At 51.9% G+C, this 17,257-nt stretch overlaps 1 protein-coding gene across 1 annotated transcript in view; it reads right to left on the bottom strand.

Moving 5' to 3' along the window:
• Window positions 1-17,008, bottom strand: part of MIPEP (mitochondrial intermediate peptidase) — a 90,972-nt gene extending 73,964 nt beyond the window's left edge. The window contains exons 1-6 of the mRNA XM_037129446.2: window positions 16,718-17,008; window positions 13,856-14,029; window positions 10,591-10,679; window positions 7,704-7,790; window positions 3,886-3,949; window positions 75-257 (exon numbers count right to left, since the gene is read on the bottom strand). Of these exons, the coding sequence (XP_036985341.2) occupies window positions 75-257; window positions 3,886-3,949; window positions 7,704-7,790; window positions 10,591-10,679; window positions 13,856-14,029; window positions 16,718-16,900 (780 nt within the window). The 5' untranslated portion in view covers window positions 16,901-17,008. The remainder of the gene's footprint in view (window positions 1-74; window positions 258-3,885; window positions 3,950-7,703; window positions 7,791-10,590; window positions 10,680-13,855; window positions 14,030-16,717) is intronic.
• Window positions 17,009-17,257: the final 249 nt, after the last annotated feature.

Genomic DNA, 17,257 nt, shown 5'->3' with positions numbered 1-17,257 from the left:
ATCACGGATCTGGGGTTAAGGCAGTAGCAGCAGACAGACGGGACCCGCCCTACGAAGGGAATGAGCACATGTACCAAGTCGTCCGGCGCTTCTGCATGCAGGCCGTCCACTATGACATGGTCCCCGGCGAGAGCAAAGCTCTGGCGAACGCGCTCCGGTAGGAGATGCTTCTCTATCTTGGCGGGCAGGTTGGCTCCCATGAGAAACGTGCTGCTCAAGTCCAGGAGCCTAACATGCAGGTCCACTGCTCTTCTGCGCTGTGCGTGGGGGACAGCGGGAGTCACTTCGTGGCATTTAAAGAAGTGTTTGAGGACTAACCTAACAGATCGTCTATAAAGATGGCAAACCCACATTAATACTTGAATTGTCACTTAATGATATCAAATGTGCTAAATAATAAAACGAATACTGAATATATTCATGCCCTGAGTAGACAGCGTACTGTACTACGTTAACTCTGTTTCTGAGAGACACTTAATCTCCAGAGAAGAGTGTCATCCTCAGGGGGGTACAGGGTTCCCAGCTGTAAGACTTACGCAGCTTCTGCAGTTCTACTTCATGTCCAGGCCAGGTAACTGATCTTCGAAATTAACTGCACTAGGAAGTACAGAATCTTCCCTTATCCCCCCAAAGACCTCTTAGTTAAGAGAACTAGTTGGAGCCAGTTAATACAATGCCTAAAAGTACTTTTAGATGAAAAGATTAAGTATTTGAAAGGCAGGCGAGAAAAGGCACTCAATCTTTGAAGATTAGACTAAAAGGTGGGGGAAGAAAAGGAATTACTGCAATTCTTCACAAGAGCGTGGAGAACCTCGTGAGCAGGGGAGCACCCTTTACAAGCTTGGACTTGCACAGACTAGGGTGTCTGGGGAAGGACAGTGAGGGGCGGTGAGAACCCGACTGGCGCCCCAAGGCCAGGGCCAAGGCTGCATGGGCCTGCCAGGCCCCGCCTGGCCCTCCCTGTCCAGGCCTTGGGGCGCCGCGGCGATGAAGGGCCGGTGCTGGCACACCTGTGAGAGTTTCCTGTCTTGCAGTTGCACCTCTAGGACACAAACCCCTGAAAAACTGAGTATCAGTAAAGGGTAACGCAGATGTCCCGGGTGAGACACAAACTGCAGGGGAGGAGTGCTGGGGGCTGAGGGGTACTCCTGGGAAACTGGACGGGTGTCGGGTGAGAGCGCGAGCCAGTCTTTCTGGGACTGGTGTGTCAACAGTTCCGAGCAGAACCTAAAGTCTACCGTGATTTTAACAAATGATTAAGCAGCACTATTTTGAAAATAAATATACAAGGTGCAGATGTGCACTGATAAGATGGTAAAAAGTGAGTATGTATTAATAACCCCAAATTTTTAATATGGAAGTTTTAAACTTCATGCGAAAACAATTTTTCAGATTTCCCACATATCTTTTCTGTCGACTTCGTTTCTTATGTGGCCAATTAGCATCACCTAGTGGTAATAAGCGGAATAACAGAAACGATCAAAGAAAAATTCCAGGGTCTTTCCAAAAATTTCCTCCAAAGCTGTTATCATGAAAATAAAAAACGACAAAATTAATTATTCAAAAGTACTTGTCATCTGTTGAAATTCCTGAAATGTAGAAACTGGGTTTACTTCCCAACTTCACCAACAATCAATTGGCCAGGCATTCACCATCCCGAGGTAACTAAATGCGCAGTTCTCTGAATTCTAAGATGCCTGTGAAATTATTATTTATTATATAATTGCTAGTATGTGTATACTTCCTTAATTTTAAACTTGTAAATTATATTCCATGAGAACTTTCAAATTAAAATTTTTTAAAAACCCAGAAAGAATGTATGCCTTTACAATTTGTAGTTCGTTGCTGGGTTATTTCAAGGTCCTTCTGTTAAAAAGCGCGACATGCCTCCCTTCTGTTCTGCCCAGTGGAGCACCTCTGGGAGCAGGCACAGGGGGGAAGGAGGGACACTCAGCAGGTCGACTTCACCTGCATCTTCACGTCCGTGGGGTCCCAGGGAGTTGCTTTCTGGGAAGGGCAGCTATTCTTGTAAAAACATGCAATGAAAGCAGCAAGGTCAATGCTAGTAAAACTGACCTTGACCTGATGCACACTACCTTTCAGTGAAGTTTCAAAAACATCTTTCATGAAGACTAAATAAAGTAATGAAACTAGCCAGCTGCATCTTTCCTCCGGAAGGTATCAAAGCTGATTAACACTAGCCGGCACTGTTGTGATTCAGTACACATCCACCCCGAGTTTTACTGAGTCCAGAACTGGTATGCACTGAACCACGGCCCACACTCTCTGCCCCTGACAAAACTACAATGCAGACAAGTGATGCAATAATAGTACCAGCAGCAGCAGCTGCAGGCGAACGCCACATTCATGGAATGAGTAAAACACGAGTTCCGGTGAACCTGGAAGACTGACAGCTTGGCAGACACCATGAGCTGAAGAGGGAGCCTTGCCAGGGATGGCCAGCAGGCAAAGCCGTGAGCATGTGGAGGGGGACACAGGACCGCCGAGAGGAGACACGGCCCCGTGTCTTCACTAAGGCGCAGGGAGAGCTGCGAGGGCTCTGCCGTGTGTTGGCTGCTGTTTGTACTTTTATAACAGGCAATGTGAAGTCACTGAAAGGTCTGGGCAGGAGAGGAACAGCCCTGCCGTTCGCAGACAGGACGCACGGACACCAGAGGGCCCGTCAGAAGGACTAGGTGGGCGGTCTCTAGAGCATCTGACATACAGGGTGGGCAAAAGTAGTTTACAGTCAGGAGCTGTTGAAACACAGCACTTTTTGTGTTATTATTTATTAATGATTGTATTATTTTTCACACTAACAAGTGTTGTGTGCCACTGACTAGCTCTGTGACCCTGGGTAACTCCCATAACCTCCAGGGGTCTCAGTTTCTCGTCTACAAAACAGGAATGACGGCAGCATCGGCCGTGACAGAGACCCGACAAGAAATGTTTTCAGCAGCAGATGCCGCATCACTGTTCACCAGGAGTGTCAGGAGGACAAGGGGCTTCTGGACAGCCTGGAGCCTGGGTCATGAGGACCAAGGTGGGTTGTTTCGGGGACACAGACAGGGGCAGGAGGGGCTCCAAAGGAGTCACTGAAGGACCTGGTCCCTGAGGAGACAGGAGGACACTGGGAAGGGGGAAATGCGCACTGACTCGGAGAGTGGGTGTGGAGACGTGGGCACTGGCCAGGGATGGGGGGGCACAGGGCGTCCGTCCAGGCTGTGTGAGTTCCCAGTACAGCCGCTCGGCCTGGTGGTGCCAGCGAGGCATGTGCTGGCTCAGGGTTTGGCCACGAGCCGCAGACTGAGCCCTCCGGGCCACAGACACATACATCGATGTGAGAGCGGCCCCCGGTGGCTGAAACCCAGCACCGACCACAATGGCAGTGGCTGTGGCACGTGACACGCACTCTCGATACTCTAATGAGGGGTCTGGGCAATACACAGGATGATGTCCCTCTGGCCCCAGCTCAGACCCTGCAGGACCCACACACACTGCGGGGACAACACTGGCCATCCACCGGATGCGCCTGCCACATGAGGTCCAGTGACATCCATGCACCGCACCTCCGGATCTCAGTCTCCCACAGGGACAAATCTCTGACTCCCTCGCCTTGTCCCTCCCGACGCTGCGCTCTCATCCTGATCCCAAGACACCTAGAACGCCCTTGCTGTGGGAAGCCATCTTTAATTCTAAATTACCACGGCTCACGGGCCAACTTCCCGAGAGCACTGCATTCAAACCCCTGTGGGAGAATTTCGGAATGTAAATGGCCCAAGCAGGTTTTCAGATGCAAATTCAAGCTGCACTGAGGCCACAGCATAAGGGCATCGATGAAATGCTAGAGAAACAAGACCCGCAACACAGGAAGGCGAGATTTACCTTTTCTTTCTCGAGATGGATTCCACTGATTTCAAAATCGAACATGAAGAGTTCAGCCACACGCCTGTGAGTAAAACGAGTGCCTGGTTATAAAAGGTAAGAGTAATTATTAACAAAAAAATCATTTTTTGCTAAGTGAATTGGCCTCTTCCAATCTTACTGACAAAAGGCTGGATGTTCCCCCTACACACACACACACACACACACACACACACGCGCGCGCGCGCGCACACTGCGTGTGAGCTCTGATGCGGGCGGTCCCTGTCTTCCCAGCGTGCTAACTGCACGGGACGCGTAAACTGAGCAGGAGGAGGGATGGTCCTCCACTGAGGACAGACGTCCCTGCTGCCGTTTTCTAGAGCACGTGGGAACCGTTTCAACCGTTCAGCTGTCTTCCCTCACAAAGCACTCCCTGCCCACCGGATGCAGCCGCACCACAGGCGGCCCTGCGGGGTGAGACCAGCCACGGGGCGACCTGCCCACACCCGACTGCCTAGCAGGCGCAGGTACCAACCGCACTCTAACCTGGCAGGGGCTACGCTGCGCTGCGTGTGTTCCACAGGGCACGGCCTCCGACGGCAGTGAGTACTTTTCCAATGAACGAGTAAATACAGGTCAAAGAAACAATACATCTGTTAACAGGGATGCAACAGTGTTTGCTGAGTTCGAGGAGAGAGGTCAGTCATGACCTCTCCTGTGGCTGCCACACTGAAAGCAGCACCTTCCAGTCCTTCTCTGCTACTGAAAAGCAGGCTCTTCACCGGCTCCAACCCACCCTCCACTTCCCCTGAGGCTTAACTTGCTGATGCCTTGAGGGAAGATCCCACACGATTTCCCTACTAGCGTGCCTTGCAGAGATCACTCTTGACCCATCACAAAATGCAGCTGCAAACTGAACGACGAGGCCTGGTTTTCCTAACCTTTCCTGAATGTCGCAACTCCATCGGAAAGTCAGGCACGAGCAGCAGCAACAACACAGAAGGCAGCGGAAGGGTCCCGTTAACACCTGCAGGGAGGGGTAGCTTCCCACCGGCCTTGCCCTGTAATAGTTCACACTTCGGGGCACACATTCCCTTTTGCACCACAAGCTAATCAATGCCATTTGCTTTCACATCAGGCACCAGGGACATAAAAATAGTGAATCTGAAGGTGCAGCCCCTGGGAGAAAATGTGTGTGCGCCGGACGGAGGAGACCCTCATGCTGCACCACGGAAGCACGGCCCCGCCCAACTCTCCAAGTGCGTGAGAGGGGAGCCAAGGGGCCTGACCTGCAGGAAGTCACGGGCTAACCCTGATCTCCACCATGACCGACAGACATCACGGGGCCAGGAAACAGGCGGCTGTCCCCTCACCCTGACAGCGCCGGGCACTCCGACAACACGACCTCGCCCCAGGTTGGAAGTGCTCAGCGTGACCAGCCACACACCTCTCGGCGACATCTCTCACCGTCCTCCACCACCACCCAGAGGCGGCAGCTGTGCTCCATTCGCATTCGTGATTTCCACTTTAAAAAACCTCGGGGCGAACACACGCGTTTTTACGACGTCACAGGGCGAGAGGCCTTCACTGCAGAGCCAGAAATGCTTTCCGGGTATTAGGTATAGCAAGCGAAGGAGGAACAAAAAGCAGCCTCAGCCAACCAGTGTTTAAACGTCAACATGTGTGATGTGAAACAAGAAAACCATTGTAACTGCCGTTTTGTGTGTAAGCCTATTCCCTAAACTGCAGCGCACGGACCTGTGTAGCCGCCGCGCTGCTTGCTGACTCCAACTCCGCCCGGACCCCAGTCATTAAAAACTGACCAGTTCACACTTGGGCAGTTTCTCAGAGACCCCTGCGTGAGATTTCCGGTTTTCCTTCTGACTGTTAACAGCTACTTGGAACGCTAGACTCTTTGATGCTGCGTTTCTTGGCTGATGAGACTGGTTTTCCTTTCAACCCCACTGCAAGCTCAAAGCCAATCTGAGTTAACAGCTCTCTCTGCTGACACTTTTTACCTTTTTTCCTGGAATCACGTCATCCTGGTATTTGGTCTACTCTTCTGGTTCTCGAGTTTTCATAAAAGACGCACTTATCTTTCTGACCATTGTGCTGATGTGCCCTGAATGAGCGGAGTTAAACTTCTTCTAAAACTCTGAAAACTCAACAGAACACATTCGTAATCTAGTCATTTACTTTCTTTCTCAAATAATGTAAAGCGCTTTACTCAAGCCCCTACCTACCCTCATTTTCTCTACCTTGTATCGACCTCTTCTCCGAAAGAGTTAATCTAAAAACGCTACTCCGCTCTCTTTTCCAACAAAGGTGTTTGCTGCTTGTCTTAATAAGAGGAAAGACAGACTACAGAAGTGCAGAATTTGGGGATGCAAATTTATTCTGTAAGTTTATTGCATAACAGCTTTACTGGAGAAAGGTACGAAAAAAGTTAAACTCATAATCCCACCGAAGATAAGCACTACTCAAACTCTTGCAGTATTCTCTTTTTTCAGGGCCGCGAAGACCACGTTCACTAAGTCGGAGGCATCGGTGCCGTGCCCAGCACATGGCAGGCACTGGGGACTGTCTGCTGAGTCTGAGTGGACGGAGGGGCGCTACAAGTGTCCCCTCACTCGGGATGGCCATCGCCCTCAGGCACAGGGCCAGGCAGGCTGGGGGCTGGGGAGACCGGTGGGCTGCTGGTCCTGAGACGCCCACGCGGGGGCAGCACCTCTGTCCCCTGTGGACACGGAACGGGGGTGGCTAGCGTGGGGCTCACACCAACCACGGGAACACTTCCTGGTCTCCCGTCCCACCTCCTTTCACTGGGCTACGTGGCTCCTACACAGGGACTGAGACGCGGCCACAGGGGCTTCTCTGCCTCGCTTTCCCTAGAAAACTTGTGCCACAAACACTGACTATTTTGCTGCACCTCTATGCTTCAAAAACATGGCTTTCACTTGCCTTGCCTATAAGGCTACCTAATGCGGAGTGTAACAAAGTTCTCATAAAGACTAACCTCGGGCACCAGGGCCCACGTAGCGCAGCAGGACCACCAGCCCCTGCACGCCGGGCGGCTGGGGGACAGCACCCCAATGGCCTCGCGGTGGGGAACCCCCGTGCCCATCATCAGTGGTCCTGGTTGAGTAGCGGTGCACTGGGGATCACAGGCCACATGGAGACAGGAAGGAGAAGGGGGCAGGAGGGAGGGAGGGAGGGCCGAGGAGTCGGAGAAGAAAGTGTCCCAGAAATAAAAAGTGGCCGCAGGTAAAAAAACACATCGATCTCTGTGCTGAGACACGAACAATATGCGGGGGGGCCACCGACAAACCCTTTACTTACACTGTAAGTAAATAACTGGAGCAAAGGCATGCACTCTCCGAAGTCCTATGCCAAGTATTTTTGTCTATTAACACAGCAACTTATCAATGTAGATCGATCAATGTCATCTAGTGAACCAAAGCAAACCCTTTTAAGGCTCTCGACAGCGCCCAGCAGGTGAGGCCGGTCCGCCAGCACCTTCTGGCGGCATCCGCGACGGAACTCCAGGCCCAGCGCTAAGTGTGAGTGCCCGCTGTTCACAGGTCTCCACGCCCTGGTTCGGCAGCCACTGCAGCCCCGTGTGTGGCAGGCGCCCAGGACATAGCAGTGACCACCACCACCCAGACCCTGTTCTCAAGGGGCTTCAGTGAGGCAGAGAAATGGGACGTTAACCCACGAATAGGGTGCTGCAGGGGGAGAGCAGCCGTGAGGGGTAGGCCTGTGCGGGGATCACACCCGGACCCCCGGGGCCTTCCGCCACCCCCCGGCCGCAGCCCCAGTGCCCGCGGGGAGCCGCGCACCTGGTCTCTGGGTCGAGGGAGTCCATGAGCCTTTTATCAGCCAGCAGTCGCTGCAGACTCTGATACAAGTCCACATTTGTGTTCAACCTAGGAAAACCACAAACGCAGAGGTTAAATGAGTCTCTTAACACTTTCCTCCTGGCTTCACATCAAGGGAGTGACATCGGCTGCAGCCTGAGGCCCGAGGACCGAGTTTCGCTCTCGTCCCCGCCTCTGGACCAGGAGCAGCGTGGCCACCATCAGCGCACTGGCCCGGGTCTGCTGGGCACACGTTCAGTACGAGCCATCTGGAAGGGTCAAAGACAAACTTGAAGTCGGTCAGCAGCTGGAGCCCGAGGGGCAGGCAGGAAGGAGGGGAGGGGGCAATGGGGTCCCTGGCCATGTGACGGACCCCACCACTGAGACCGAGTCCTGAGCTGTGCACCCCAGGCCCAGTGCCACTCTGCTCACCTGGTTGCCCGTGGCAGACCCACACTACTGGGGGTCGGCGGAGGGGACGCAGGGACTCTGGCTTCAGAGCCACACTCTCGGGGGGCAACACAGGCCCACAATACATGGTGACCGGGGCCAAGCTGTTGGAGCCCCTGGCCTGCTGGGCCGTAGGCCGCCCTGAGGGTTAACGAGGTGATGTGTGTGCACCGCACACTCCCCACGCTAATGGTATGAGGTGGCCTGTGGCCACCCCCACAGACAAGCAGCCACAGCGCCACCCTCAGGTCTCCGCTCCTTCCCCATGCTGGGTGCCAGAAGGCCTGGGCACTCTCAGCGGTGAACAGTGCTGGTCCTGGACACAGATGCTCCGGCCTGCTGTGCCTTGGGGAGGGGTGAGGCTATGAGAGCCACCTACTTGGACACCCCTGACGGCTGGGTTCCCAGTTAGGTCACCATCAACATCCCGCAGTGTTAAATCAAAGGGTTTCTGCTGCCACCACCCTCACAGGCCACCCTGAACACCAAGGGAACTCGGAGGCCGTCGCCTCTGAGGGAAAACACTCACGAAGGCAGGCACGCCACCTCCTCTCCACCCCAGACGCCCTCCCAGGGACCGGGAGAGAATGTCCTGTCCGTCTGCTCCAGGCCTGCTCACCTGCGCGCTGCCCCGTGTCAAGGGAAGCAGGACGGGGCGGCCTGGGCTGGACCCTCTTCAGAAGTTTGAGCGAATCTCCCACACTGCGTCTCCTGCGGTGAGACCCTCACATGTCTGAACTTCAGCCTACAACCAGCACTGACTCTGAACACACACACCCAACGGAGGCTTTCCCCACTGCCGCAAAAGACGTCGGATCTGCACGTACACCTAAAACCATCCTACTTCTCACAGACCAACTGAAGAGGGGGGACAGGACATGGTCAGACAAGAAGGGAAGCAGACCCCAGTGCCCAGTGAGAACGGAGAGTGAGGCTCTGGGTCATGTGGGGGCCTGGCCTTTGGGCTCCTGCAAAGACCCCAGGGCAGAGTGAAGAACAGGAGACAGGACACTGCCCAGGTGCAGGGAGGCCTCTGGACAGACACCCTGACGACACTTCACACCACTCAGGGTTCCCTGCCAGTCTCCCAGACAAGTCCACCACACCAGACGGAGCCTGGGCACCGCAGGCAGGTGACCGCGGCTTGGCTCAGGCTCCTTTCTCGGGGCTTTCCCTAGGCCAGGGGTGTCAAGCTCATTGTCACCGGGGACCACATCGGCCTCATGGCTGCCTTCAAAGGGCCAAATGTAATTTAGGATTGTATAAATATAACTACTCCTTAACAGTTAAATGATAGCTCAGCGCTGCTGCTGGGTAGAAACAAGGTGCCAGGCCAGATAAATCAAGGTGGAGGGCCAGATTCGGTCCTCAGGCCTTGTGTTTGCCACCTGTGCTCTAGGCGTGTTTGGTTTTCCCTAGCAGTCCCCATTTCAGCTCCTTCTTCACCCTCACTCTGGAATCTGCGGGGCCCAGATTCAGCCCATTCAACACTATGAGGAATGGTGACAACAAAAATCGCAGGCCTTGTCCCAAAGTGCACAAGCAACACTCAGCGGGGTGAAAGCAGCAGCAGCAGCAGCAGCAGCAGCACACCCTGGAGCGCGAGGCTCCCAGGAAGCCTCATTGGACCAGAGAAGCCACCTGCTCCCTCGCCCTCCTCCTGCCAGCACTGGTGTGTGGGAGGCTCCCGATGCTGACCGGCCCTGGTTTCTCGGGTACGAGGTGGTGCAGGGCGCACCAGAGCTCTCACTGCCTTCGGGACTCACGCCCGACTTCCCGGCATGCATTGCAGTTTTGAACACAGCACCGTCCGCCTCTGAGCTCTTCTAACGAGCACCGTGTTGGTCTCGGAGAGGACTTAAAATATTTAAATTGACCTTAAAGTCACTTTAAAAGAAACCACTTCATTACAGCCACAGGGACTGCAAGGCCACTGCAGGGAGACAACGCTGGCTTCTCGCCCCATGGTGCCCAGCTGCCCACACAGCAGCAACTGAACCACATGGCAGGGGATCTGGAAACTCCCGCTTGCCACTGGGGTATGAAGAAACCCTTCCATCTCAGAAACAATGATAGTGAGGCTGCAGTTTGCTGTGTTCCTGACATGGTTAAGAGCACTTTATAGTTATCATTTTATTTTCATTGCGACCCTAAGAAGCAATTCATTTTATTACATTTACAGACAAGGAAAGTGATGGAGAAAACAAACGCTGAGCCTCCAGGCAGGCTGTTCATGCTGGGAAGGTGGGTGTGGCGGCCTGGCCCCGGGTCCCCCCCACGCCCACCGCCCTGGGTGGCTGCGCAGGGTTCACACACCAGCCCCCACCCCACTGAGGGGGACAAGCCAGGGAAACATTTCCCGGAGCGTAAAGCCACAAATCTGCATCACCCGGTGTTGTCACAAGGGAACGGAACCTACTTCTCCACTACAGTGCCGATACTTCTACAGGCTTCTTCCGCCGCCTCCCTGAATGCTGGCTCGGGGTGAGCAATTTTCACGAAGTCAGCCTGTTGAAGAGGGGAGAGAAAACCAAAGGGAACTGGGTGGGAGGCTCTCCTCCAAGACCTAAGGGCAAAATGAACCCTGCGATGACAAGTGCCATCTGGCTTGGCCTGCGCACTTCCGTCCTGAGACCTTCTCACTCACAGGGCAGAGCATGGGAGACGAGTGAGTGTCGGTCCGCAGACTTCAACACTTCCAGAGTTTCTCTTAGAAAAGTCTTTCTCCTTTAAACATAAATACCTGCTACGTGAATGCTTCCAAATTCTATAGTTCCAAAGAGTGGCCTCTTGGTCAAGATTCTAAAACTCTCTAATCAAACTGGCGCTCACCATGGTTCTCCGGTAAAGCCCAGCTGCAGAGAACAGCCCCTGGGGGTTCTTCTTGCGTTTACACTGACACACACTATAGTTTCAAGGCCGACCTGACTGCGTCCTAGCTTTGGTGCAGAAAACGAAGGCCCACTTTTCTCTCTTTGTAGCACCTCGAACAAGCTGGGTCACCCAGGCCGAGCCAGACAGTGCACGGCCACCGGCACTGGGGAGGCTGCTACACTGACCTGGGCCTCAGCCGAGCTAGAATTCCTTCTTTCCTTTTCATGAAATCATGCAAAAACTAGAGGTTACTTTTAATCTTAACGGCAGTACATTGCAAAAGAAAAACATAGGAAAACTACAAAACATTACACATTTTTTCCTTCATTCTGTAAGAAGAAAACACATATGACTTATCAAATCACCACAGGTAATATTTCCTAATTTTTTATCAAACAGTTGTCAGTGAAAAATGTTTAAACACAATTTCATACAACGTTTATGTAACAATGACACTAGTACTAAAGTACCTGAAAAACGAGCCATGACATTAACATATTGTATAACTCACCCATTTACACTGTCGCAGAATTTACAATCCATATTAAAATTTAAAACACTAGCATACACTTAAAATTCATTTGCAACAGTGATGAGGAAAACAAGACTTACATAGCAACTGTACTGAAAAAGAAACCAAACTGACCACTTGGTGGGAAATATAGTTTATAAAATTGATGTCTTATAATGGTATCAAACTTACTGGCAGGTAAAAACTTCAAAAGTCAAAAAGAAAAAGGTACTCTGAATATTCTTCCCCCAAGATTCACATAATTATTAGTATTTAATGAGATAGTATATTTCATAAATACAAAAACCATCAAAAACAGGACAGACCAGGGACAGAGAAGTAACATCTTTTAGCAAAGAGCAAAGGCAAAATGGTGGACTAGCCCAGAGCACCGCATGGCTCAACTGAAATGAGGCTGAGACCACAAATGAACAGGGAGCCCTGACCACATGCAGTGACCACTGCAGACAAGCGCCCCCTTCAGGCCGCAGTGATAGAGCAGAGGAGGTGCCAGCCCTCCTACGTGCACACGGCCTGCTGAGCACCTGCACACACTTCCTGACGGGGGGCGGAGGCCACTGGGGCGGCAGAGCCTGTGCCCATGACCTGACCACCAGGAGCCCACAGCACATCTCCCGCATCCCGGAGAAGCCCTTCTCGGGGCTCTGTGAACGCCCTCGCACTAGGGAGCTCATCCTGCCTGTGTGGCCATCTGAGAGGTGTCACTGCTCGATTCAGGGTGTGCAGAGACGACTTTCTGAACAATGAAAAAACAAACGCAAGGAGGGTAAAAGAAATCAACCTTGAAGGTGTGAACGATTCCAAACATCTGACATTTTAGAAAAGACAAACCAGAGAAGAGCTAAGAGGTGAGAAGTGGGGGTAACGATTAAAAGAAGCTTTTTTGGCCCTGGCTGGTGTAGCTCAGTGGAGTGAGCACAGGCCTGTGAAGCAAAGGGCTGCCGGTTCGATTCCCAGTCAGGGCACATGCCTGGGTTGCAGGCCAGGTCCCCAGTAGGGGACACATGAGAGGCAACCACTTACTGATGTTTCTCTCCTACTCTTTCTCCTTCCCTTCCCCTCTCTCTAAAAAAATAAATAAAAAAAATATTTTTTAAAAAAGCAGCAGCGGCTTTTTTGGAGTGATGGAGAGTTTATGCATCCATGTGTGGCTACATGAAAAATGAATTAAAATCCACAGAGCTTACTACCCTGCTAATCAATTTTGCTATGTGATACTTTAAAAATACCTAAGAACTTTTTTAAATGGTGGGGAGTCTGGCCAACCCCCCAGCCTCTCCAGATAGGGCTCGTCAGACCGGAGCAGCTGGCCGCCCCACGGCGGGGGTGCAGGCCAGCAGGCAGGTCAGGGGCCCGCAGTTGGGCTGCCTGGACTCATGCCCAGTTCACTGCCGACAGGCTGGCTGGCCTTGGACATGTCGCTCGGCCTCTGAGAGCCTTCCTTTCCCCATGTGAAAATCAGACATGGTGAGACGGTCTCATCAAGTAACCCAGGTAAGCGGTTACCAGGGCCGGTGCCTGAGAAACCGAACAAACAGCGAACACCGTGATGCTTGGTGAGGTCGGAGCCCGCGCCCCTCCTGTTCACAACTGTGCGCCCATGCGGAGAACACAGCCTGGCCTGTGGCGGGGCCCAGTGTCAAACGGATGTGAAGGGGGAGCGCACATAGCTCAGCACCGGGGGCAGCAGCGTGAGTCACCACGTTACGTGCCCCTTTGCTGTCACAACTGATCCGGCTGTCACTCTCCCGGGTCCAAAGGTCACACCTTGTGTCTCAGCAGGGGGTTTCTAGTGGGTGAAGAGACCCAGGTACATTTCTATTTCAACTTCAAAATGTTAAGGAAAAAACTCCTTAATATAATTGGTTTGATGTTAAAATCTTACTTTTAATTGCACAACACATTATCTACACTGTTTATAAAAACTGTTTTTATAAGATTAATTTTATTGTAAGTGAACAGAAAATTTATTAGAATTTTCGTTGAACATTTTCATAAATGAATCTTTGTCATACAGAAAAACGTCATATGATTAATTCTTTTATTACATATTACATGTACATTTCCTTAAATATGTATCTTAAAGTACAAGTTCTAAATACCACCTTTTCCTACATTTTCCCATTCTTAATGACAGACTTCACTGCAACAAATTATACCTAACAGCTCTCAAACAGTGCAGACATTTTAACCTTACAGTCTAACACTACACCTCGTAAACTTATTAACTGTTCACAGTTTGGCAGAGGGGGGTTTCAGGTCTCACGGCAAGTCTTACCAAGTCCGCCACCCGGCAGAGGACGTCGGAGAGCTCGTCGAAGATGTGCACGGTCTGCGGCCCCGGCGGCGTGGAACACGCACGTGCCACCAGCAGGTCCGTCTTTCTCAGGGCATTTTCTTGGGCCACACGGAATCCTTCTGGGGCACTGAGCTCAGGAACTCCAAAAAGCCCCTGAAATTCAATGAGTATTTCCAATTTGTTATTTAAAATATGGCCTTTTAGTATTATGTATAAATACTTCTTTCATAAAGAATATCTTGGGTTTTGCTGGTTTATTATATATTTGAATACCTGTGACCATATATATCATCTCCTACTGCCCATGTTTTAAAAGTGTCACTTTTCTTCAATTTTTGATTATTTTATTAAAAAACAACATAATACAATGCAACGATAAGAGTTCAAAACCAAGCCGGCACCACTGTGGAACCTCACTCCACAGCACTTACTCACAAAACCTAAATAAGAAGACACGCGCTAGAGAACCAAACGCCACCTTGTCAGAGCGGCCGGCGTGCAGAGGAGACTGACGGATGCTCGCTGCAGTCGCTGCCAGCTGTGACTCTGGCCGCTTTCTCTCTCCACCTAGGCCTCAATTTCTTCATTAAGCACAGCCGGGATTTCAATACACATCTCACAGCTTTCATACAAGTACTGGGTTAGAAAAAATATGTAAAGTCCTTAAGACACCGTCCAGCACCTAGTGAGGTCCAAAGCACCAAGCGATTTCACAACTGTAAATCAGGGACGATGAGCAGATTATTGAGCACACAGTTCTGAGAGACTGGATGAACATGATAAACCAAGTCACGGGCTGAAACTGGCAGCAAATTTTATCCTTTCCAAAAGCATTTCATATTTTGATAAAGAAAAAAACCACTCATCTGACAGGGGGTGGGGCTTCGCCTTGGGCCGGCTGCAGCACACCTGCCCCGGTACCCAGCAGGGCGGGAGGAAGGCACAGAAGTGCACTGTGTACCTTACACAGGTTTCCCCGGTAAGCCCCGCAGTCCCGCAGAGCAGGAACCACCGTTCACCTCTCATGGGCTAGTTAACAGCTTCATGGGTGAAGGAAATGGCTGAGGTTGGGAATCAACCTTTGCAAAGCCAGAACCTTCGCAGGCCCCAACACCCCAGAAGCCCACACCTTCTCCACACTTCTCTGCGGAAATCTGTCTTCTGACAGGTCGAGTCCCTAGAAGCAAAACCCCGCCCTTCTTCGCACAGCCAGCTGGCCCCCGGCCCCCACCCCAGAGCGCCTAATACACAGGGAAGTGGGACAAATCACATTAACGAAGCAGATGCTGAACTTTGTAGATTACCTTTGTAGATGCTTCACATATCGGTTTTGGGAAATACCAGGCCTGATAAAAGCCTGGTATTCAGGCCTGATAAAGCTCACTGATTCTGCAAGAAGGGAAGTGAAGATGTCCACCTCTCGTCAAACTACACTAACAAGTTGAAGAAAATAAAGACAGTGGGGGGCAGAGCAGAACCAGAACCAAAAAATAAACTTGATTTTCACGCTGATTTCATGACTCAAGTACGGGCCAGTCCCACTTCCCAGGGCACCTGCCGATGCTTCCCTCAGAAATTCCAAATCTCTGACCTCAAGGTGTGGCAATACTAGAAAACTACATGAACCTTTCTGTTTTCGGTCAAAAAACAATTCATGTACTTGAAAATCTGGGTTCAGCACTTGCAATCACGAGGTGTCAAAGAACAGCAAAGCTAAAATGAGTTCTGTTTCAATCACCCCCACACCAAGCTCACGCTGCACTTCCCCCCACTCAGAACTCACAAGTGGTTCTCTCCACACCCATTACATTAACACCAACATATGTACCTGCCCGGAAGCTGGTGTGGCAAAAATCATGTGAAAACAAAGCTAATAGCGATAAAGTTAAAAAACACACAGTTAAGTTCACTGCAACCATATTCTACACTCTACTTTGTATGAGCGTTAATGGTATAATGAAGAAATTTTAAAAAGGAAAAGTCAAAAAGAAAAAAAAAGGAAAAGCCAAAGTGAAACCTAAAATGCTCAACATCCACAAAAGCAAAATAGAATGGATATCAGGTAAGTCCCTTTCAAGCCTGCCTTCCTTACACCTTTAATGCGGCCATTCAACACATGCTATTAATTGAGGACTGAAGACAGACACCATGCTGGGCAGCGTGGATACAGACATAAGTAGAAACTGAGGAATTCAGCCAGTCATTTCCTGCAGGCAGAACTCAATCTGACCCACTCCATGGGCCTGTAGGAAACTAACCTCTTCTCAAAAGATCTTTTTGTTTTAAGGAGGGGGGAAAAACACGAACGCCCAAAGCTTTGAAAAAATTGATGCAATTTCGAGCATCATGGAACTACTGACAGCACTGAAGACAAGTGTGTTTTTGCAAAAACAACACGTGACACCGCCTGTGCCTTCGCAGGGCCAGGCCCCTCAGGCACGTGCGAAGGGCTGGAGCACAAGTGAACAGGAGCAGGGTCTGGGCGGCGTGCAAAGGGAAGGTAGGGCCCTGCGAAAGGAGGGAAGGACCCGGCAGGCCAAATCACTTCCAAGAGACGTAGTTTCATGTTTCTGTGGAGCAAGGGATCATATGAAGACACGTCCCAGGACCCAAACTTGGGTGAGGGGAGCCCTGACGAACGTTCCGCTCCCTTTAACCCAGCCCCTCAAAGAGGTGATCGGCCAGGAAGTCACCGGGAGCGCTAACTACACCCCGCTGTGCAACGTGTTCGCAGCCCATCTTCTTCCGGATCCCGCAAAATCCGTCCCCATTCCCGCCCCGCGGAGAAGGGGACCAGTTTATCCCGGGTAAACGAGCGGGGCCCCAGCTCGCGCCGCTCACCCGGCGCTCGCCGAACAGGTCCAGGCGGCTGCCCTGTGGCTTGACATTGAAGGCGGCACCCACCGGAGACCAGCTGGTGCTGACCCTTCGGAGCCCGGCGCCCAGGAGTCCCAGGCACGCGCGCCCCGGCAGCAGAGCCGCGGCCCGGGCGGCAAGGACCCCCGACAGTCCCTTACTCAACATCGCGACCGCGCAGCAACCCGCGCCCCACACTGCCGCCCCGCGGGGAGCCGGGGCTTGACTCTCCGAGGCAGCGGGCCAACGCCGGTCACGTGAGGCCCTCACGTTCCAAGCGGAGAATGCGGCCCTCAGGACGGGGGCACGTCTGCGTGCCCTGGGCAAGAGCGTCGCCTTGCCTGCGGCTCAGCCGCCGCTGCGATCTTGCGCCCCCTTGTGCCTGGAGTCAGGAATGGCCAAGGATTACCTTCCCACCCAGTGACATTTCCTTTCCTTCTCCCTAATGTCCTCTACATACAGACCAGACACAAATCATAAGATGGCTTCTTTGAGCACTACGGTGGTATCAAAGCTGTCTTCCCA

Source organism: Artibeus jamaicensis, unplaced genomic scaffold (genome assembly GCF_021234435.1).
Source record: "Artibeus jamaicensis isolate MK-2021 breed Jamaican fruit bat unplaced genomic scaffold, CSHL_Jam_final contig_415, whole genome shotgun sequence".
In the NCBI taxonomy this organism is placed as follows: Eukaryota; Metazoa; Chordata; class Mammalia; order Chiroptera; family Phyllostomidae; genus Artibeus; species Artibeus jamaicensis.
This window is presented reverse-complemented; position numbering and strand designations above follow the sequence as displayed.